This window comes from Engraulis encrasicolus, chromosome 4, assembly GCF_034702125.1.
Source record: "Engraulis encrasicolus isolate BLACKSEA-1 chromosome 4, IST_EnEncr_1.0, whole genome shotgun sequence".
Classification (NCBI taxonomy): domain Eukaryota; kingdom Metazoa; phylum Chordata; class Actinopteri; order Clupeiformes; family Engraulidae; genus Engraulis; species Engraulis encrasicolus.
In genome coordinates, this window is record NC_085860.1 from 33,401,519 (window position 1) to 33,409,018 (window position 7,500).

At 43.7% G+C, this 7,500-nt stretch overlaps 1 protein-coding gene across 3 annotated transcripts in view; it reads right to left on the minus strand.

Moving 5' to 3' along the window:
- The window catches only part of eps8l2 (EPS8 signaling adaptor L2), an 80,461-nt gene that overhangs the window by 52,443 nt on the left and 20,518 nt on the right, over positions 1-7,500 (minus strand). The window contains exon 3 of one of the 3 annotated variants that reach the window (XM_063196136.1): positions 5,333-5,400. In XM_063196136.1, coding sequence (XP_063052206.1) covers positions 5,333-5,400 — 68 coding nt within the window. Of the gene's footprint in view, positions 1-5,332; positions 5,544-7,500 lie in introns of those variants that run through there. The other 2 variants (XM_063196135.1, XM_063196134.1) reach the window with 2 other exon arrangements.

The window sequence follows — 7,500 nt, forward strand, 5'->3', positions numbered from 1 at the left end:
AAATCATAACAAATAAGGTCCACATTACACATGTAGCCCTTATTTAAATACAGTAGATAAACAAATAATTAAGTCAGTTATCACAAGCGTTTGTGAATGCCTATCGTGCAACATGACCACAGTGTGGGGGGCGGGGGTGTCAACAAAGAAAAAGAATAGGAACCTCTCTCTCTCTCTCTCTCTCTCTGTATATTACACACACTGTAATGTACACATAGCCAGTACAATACATGAACCCTATAACCTAGCGGCAGAGAATATTTTTCATGCATAGATCATGGCTGGGTCAGGAATCGGTTCACCAAATGCTCTCTTTATTCATTTTTTAAAGGGACACTGTGTGAGATTTTTAGTTGTTTATTTCCAGAATTCATGCTGCCCATTCACTAATGTTACCTTTTCATGAATACTTACCACCACCATCAAATTCGTATTCACTATGACTGGAAAAAATACACTTTTCATACATGAAACAGGGGATGTTCTCCATGGTCCGCCATTTTGAATTTCCAAAAATAGCAGCAAAAATGACTGTACTTGGACCATACTATAAAATGTTTGTTTATTACTTAGTAAACTTTCATGTAAAGATCAAATTTGGCAATAGGGAGCCCAGTTTCAATGAGCAGCATAGTTTAAGTACCTTTTTTGACCATTTCCTGCACAGTGTCCCTTTAAAGCAGGGATGTCAAACTCAGGCCAGAGGGCCAAATTTGGCCCGCGGAGCCATTTTATTCGGCCCGCCAGATCATTTCAAATGTGTATTACCGTTGGCCTAATACACCATTAATGTATAGCGTAACATGACTTGAACATGGAATTTGCTGTGGCACAGGATGTGCAGACATATTTTAACTAAAAAATATGATGGGAAAGACTGTATGCACAATTTAACTCCGAGCATGAAGTGCATGCATGCACAATTTTAGTCCATTTTTAAAAATAATTGTTGAGTTCGGCCCGCGACCTCGTTCCAGATTTTGATATTGGCCCTCAGTCAATTTGAGTTTCACAACCCTGCTTTAAAGAGACGAGTTTAGCACGGTGACCGCATACTGTAGCTGAGCTGGCCTATAACAAGCACCCTGCCCTGTGTACCTAGCTACGGACATTACTCATCTAGGGAAGCTGCCAGCCTGTCCTCACAAAGGATGTCAACAATTAGCCATTAAAGAGCGAGGGAACACATACTGTGCACACTCTGACATAAGTATTCATGCATGTTTAATACTACTGGCTATTAAGACAAACCTGTTGGCAAATTGCTAGGTAGCCTGACTACATGATGTCAGACACACTTGAACATTGGACATTTCAAAGCATTCAAGGCTTGTTCTCAGTTGAATGAATGAATGAATGAATGAATGAATGAATGAATGAATGAATGAATGAATATACCTTTATTGCCCCAGGGGGAATTTGTTTTGCGTTTTGGGAACACTTGAACATACAGACAATTACGACATTATACAAGGACAAGACCAAAAAACAAACAAAACATACAGAGTATTCAAAACAAAAACTCCTGGTAGAATAGAAATAATTAAATTAAAATTAATATCTTATATACATTCAGTATATTAAAGTTATTATATTATCTCTGTCTGCACTTAACTTATTCAACAGTTGGATGCTTCTAGGCACAAAGTATGTTAACCCTCTATTAGTTCTAAAAAAGGGTAACCTGTATCTTAGTCCAGATGGGAGGAGGGAGTATTCAAAGAAAAGGGGGTGGGATGGATCATCTACTATTTTTAATGCCAAGCTGGTAGTGTACTCATCAGAGATTTGCCTGATACTTTTAACTTCTGTTCCAGTTATTTTACAGCCTAAGTGTGTGATTTTGTCCAGCATGTGTCTGTTTTTAACAGACAGACCACCTCCCCAACACTGAATGGCAAAGGTGACCACACTTTGTATAAAAGTTAAACCCTCTATCGCAGTATCATCAGCAAATTTAAAAACAGAACATTCAGGGGTGTGGCTCACGCAGTCATTCGTGTACAGTATGTACAGTAAAGGTGATAAAACGCTCCCCTGAGGAACCCCCCTGTTTATGATAATGGTAGATGACTGTCCATTACTTGCTCTAACATATTGCAGTCTGTCAGTCAGAAAATCAAAGACCCATTTCAAAAGTGCATAGTTCACTCCCATGGCACTCAGTTTCTCGATGAGGATATGCGATTGTATGGTGTTGAACGCAGAGGAAAAGTCTGCAAACAGAATGCGCACGTATGAAGATGGTTATTCCAGATGTTTGCCATTCAACATTGTGGTTACTGCGTCCTCAACACCCCTTCTCCGTCTGTATGCGAACTGCAGTGTATCCATTTGAGTTGCTGTTTGTTGTTTTAAGTGGGTGCTCACAATTCTCTCCAAACATTTCATCGCCACAGATGTTAGTGCTATAGCCTGTAATCATTCAGAACAACCAGCTTTTGTTTTTTAGGTAGTGGCAGAATTTCATCCGCTTTCCAAATCCTAGGCACTGAATGACAGTCCAATGATCTCTGAAACAAGTCGCAGAAAACATGGCTCAGTTGTTGGTGACATGTCCTGAGAACCATGCTCTGCAACTTGTCTGGGCCGGCTGCTTTCCGAGGTTTCACTTGAGCGAACACTCGCTTGACTTCCCTGCTGGGAACAGTGATGACCGTGCTCTCCACGTTGTCTGGCCAAGTCGGAAAGAGCCGCGGAGAGCTCTCCCATCTCGCAAAGTGTTCATTCAAAGCATTTGCTTCCTCTATTGAGTGGCAAGGGATGTTCTGTTGTTTACTTTGCCCAAACATTGTTTTTCATTCCTTTCCACGCCATACGTGAATCATTGGCCACCATCAGTTCTTCCACTTTTGATTTGTATAGTCCCTTGATATAATTAATTTTCGCCTGTATCTCCCTCTGAATAATTGTCCCTTTACATTGATCATTGGCTTTGAAGGCTTGTTCTTTTTCCACCAGCAGGTTCTTAATGTCTTTGGTGATCCATGGTTTTGAGTTTGGAAACATTTTAACCTGCTTGGTGTGGATCAGGCTGTCCACGCAAAAATTGATGTAATCGGTAACTGTTTCCACATTACTGTCCAGGTCGTCACATTCAAACACCTCCCAATCCGTACAGTCAAAACAGCAAGTTGCATCCATACCAGCAGCATTGACATTAACAAGTACGCAGGACGTTTTTTTCTGCCTCAAACAGGCAGAAGCTTGTCTTGCTTCAAAAAGACCTTGTCTGGCATTACATTAGAAAGGGCCAATTGCGACAGCAAGGCTCATAGGTGTTACTTGTAGCCAAGCTCCCATTCCACACATGAAAAAATTATGCGTTGCACTTAGAGAGTCGATTTAACATAGTCTACAGTGTATTTTGTCCCAGAGCACTCTGTAGGTGTTGAATTAACCCTGTGACTGTTTTACTGTGGCTTCTCAGAGGTGGCCTTGTCTATCAAATACCTCTGTATGACAATAGATGAAGCTCCAGTCAATCAGATCACTTCACCCATCTGTCAAGATGTTTTTTATGGCTGCTTAAACAAATTGAAATTGTCAATAAAAAATCAATAAATATTATATGAAGCAAACATCAATGGCATAATCAATGTGATATATTATAAAGTTAGCAATAAAATCAGCCAGCTGATGTCCACCTGGTCACTTATTTGTTGTTGTTTGGCAACAGCAAGCATGAAGCAGAGGCCTGTCTACATAAGGCCCAAAAATGACAAATGTATAAACATCTACAAAACTACACAAAGGCAAGAGACAGTGTACACCCCTACACACACACACACACACACACACACACACACACACACACACACACACACACACACACACACACACACACACACACACACACACACACACACACACACACACACACACATCGAACTTTTACACCACGCCCCGCCGTTCGCCATTCCCTCACTCACCCACACCCACCCATTAACCAAGGCTCCAGCCACGACTGGTCTTACATTCATTCATGCAGTGGAAAACATTGTGGCATTACATGAAGGTGTGTCATTCACCAAGAGCAGACACAGACTTCCTTCACATTCCAACACACACATATGAACACACACACACACACACACACACACACACACACACACACACACACACACACACACACACACACACAGAGAGAGAGAGAGAGAGAGAGAGAGAGAGAGAGGGAGAGAGAGAGAGAGAGAGAGAGAGAGAGAGAGAGAGAGAGAGAGAGAGAGAGAGAGAGAGAGAGAGAGAGAGAGAGCTATTTCCATATAGTGAAGTTTCCATAGTCCCATGCAGCATTTAGCTTCTTGATACAGCACACAGGTACATTTGTAGACATACTGTTGACCCACCACTCTGACACACTTGTACGTCCAATCAAAGGGAAAAAAAACAAGTGTGATCCACAAGTATGCGCGCACGCACACACACACACACACACACACACACACACACACACACACACACACACACACACACACACACACACACACACACACACACACTGCATCTAACACCTATCCAAAGGGGTCCAGAGAGCGCCCTGTCATCACAGACCCAGAGTCATGGGCACTGTACATCCATATATTGTATCAGTGCAGAAGCTGCATGGCATATGCTTTACATGATCTTAAAGATTATGCAGCTATGCAAATACAAGGAATAGGAAGGAATTATGTATAGACACACACCCACACTCATATGCGAGCACGCGCACGCACACACACACACACACACACACACACACACACACACACACACACACACACACACACACACACACACACACACACACGCACACAGACAGATCACACTGATTCACACACGTGCACACATACACACACTCATACACACGCACACGCACAAACACACACACACACACACTCACTTTCACACACACACAAGAAATACACAGCCCAACATTTGTGGGGCCCTTCCTATCTTTTTGGGGCCCTTCCATTCATATTAACCCTACAATAGCTTAAGAATGTTACACTGTGTACAAACCAAAACAATCCCTCACTCTAACCTGTCAGTGAGGAAATGTTTTTACACCTTTACTTTTACCAGTAAGTAACAACAAAACTACCCCAGAAAAAAGGGTCAAAACATGTGGAGTCAAGGATTTAGGCCCCACATGGAGCGAGCAGTGGCCTCACGAAGGTAGATTGGTGCAGTACACACACACACACACACACACACACACACACACACACACACACACACACACACACACACACACACACACACACACACACACACACACACACACACACACACACACACACACACACAACCAGAATCACAGAGTAATCCACTTCAAAAGTTTGCTTACCATATAGTGTCTTGGCGCTGATCTTGCTGTCGGATCGTCCAACTCCCTTGTCGGGCCGTCCAACTCCGCTGTGAAGAGCACATGAGGAAGAGGACGATGAAGAGGAGGATGATAGAGCTGAACAGTGCCGTTCTCGACCCTTCATTTTTTGCCCTCACCAAACGCTACCACAGGTTATGCACACACACACACACTCGCACAAACGAGCGAGCAGGATAGCTATGTCGCCGGTTATTTGGTGAGGCGAAATACACACACAGACCGTCTCTCACTCACACCAGAACCCACTGTGGGTTAGGCTGTTTCAGATGGCCAAACACTACAGCACTGACCAGATGGGACAGGGAGGGGGTGCGAGAAAGAGAGGGAGGGGGTAGGTTGAAAGAGAGCGAGAGAGTGAGAGAGAGAGAGAGAGAGAGAGAGAGAGAGAGAGAGAGAGAGAGAGAGAGAGAGAGAGAGAGAGAGATTGAGAGAGGGAGAGAGAGGGACATAGACAGAAAATGAATAGTGAAAAAGAGGGGATGACGTAGGGATGGGGATGAGAAAGAGAGAGAGAGGTGACAGATTGAAAGTTTTGATCAATTGATTTATTTGAAGAATTGAGAGAGAGAGAGAGAGGAAGAGAGGGAGGAGAGAGATACAGAGAGATAGGGATGAGGAGAGAGAGAGAGAGCGAGAGAGAGAGAGAGAGAGAGAGAGCGCTAGAGATGAAGAGGTAGAGAGAGAGAGCAAAGAGTGGAAACGAGAGAGAGAGAGAGAGAGAGAGAGAGAGAGAGAGAGAGAGAGAGAGAGAGAGAGAGAGAGCGAGAGAGAGAGAGAGAGAGAGAGATGGAGGTGGAAAAGGAGGAGGGGTCAGTGTTTTTTAGGGGACCGAGTAAACACAAGCCAACAGAGCCAGCTCTGTGAGTAGGGACCCTGACCCACGCCCTTACACACACACACACACACACACACACACACACACACACACACACACACACACACACACACACACACACACGAGAGAGAGACACACACACACACACACAGACCACACACAGACCATACACACACCACACACACACACACACACACACACACACACACACACACACACACACAGAGAGACACACACACACACACACAGACACACACACACACACACACACACACACACACACAAACACACACACAGACACACACACGCACACACACACACACACACACACCCTTACACAGACACACGCCCTTACACACACACACACACACACACACACACACACACACACACACACACACACACACACACACACACACACACACACACACACACACACACACACACACACACGGACCCGTGTACACACATACACATACATACATGACCAGAGTTACTGATTATACACACGAACATATTTCAGTTACTGATTTTTTTGTAGCAATGGGCGCATTCTCATCAATGAATCTTGTGTTAGTGTGAGTATGAGTGTACAGTTTGTATCTCTGTGTGTGTGTGTGTGTGTGTGTGTGTGTGTGTGTGTGTGTGTGTGTGTGTGTGTGTGTGTGTGTGTGTGTGTGTGTGTGTGTGTGAGAGAGAGAGAGAGAGATAGATAGAAAGAATGAGAGAGAGACAGTGTGTGTGTGTGTGTGTGTGTGTGTGTGTGTGTGTGTGTGTGTGTGTGTGTGTGTGTGTGTGTGTGTGTGTGTGTGTGTGTGTGTGTGTGTGTGTGTGTGCAGTGTTTCCCATACATTGAGGAAACTATGGCGGCCCGCCATAGTTTAAATTTGGCCGCCATAGTTTACGAAAATGTAAAAAAAAAAAAAATTTTTTTTTTTTTACTTTTTTTTTTTTTTTTTTTAACGATATCCGTTTTTGTTAAAACGATTTGAATTACGATTTTGAATTTCCTTCGCATTTTCCTCCTGGAGTAAATACATCCTATAGACTCTGTATTGGTTAGATAAGTAGTCCCACGGTGACACAGAATGAGGGGAAAGCATTAGGAAGTGACCGTAAGGGTATTACAGTTGATTCATGTGTGCACACGTGTAACATCGGGTGAGTAACAGAACATGTGCGCAACGATGCGTTATGATGACACGCCGATATGCGAGGATCTTCGTCCAAATCGCTAGTCGCATGCATCATCGCTAACTGCGTTTACATCGCGTGCCGCGTGTAAGGGAAA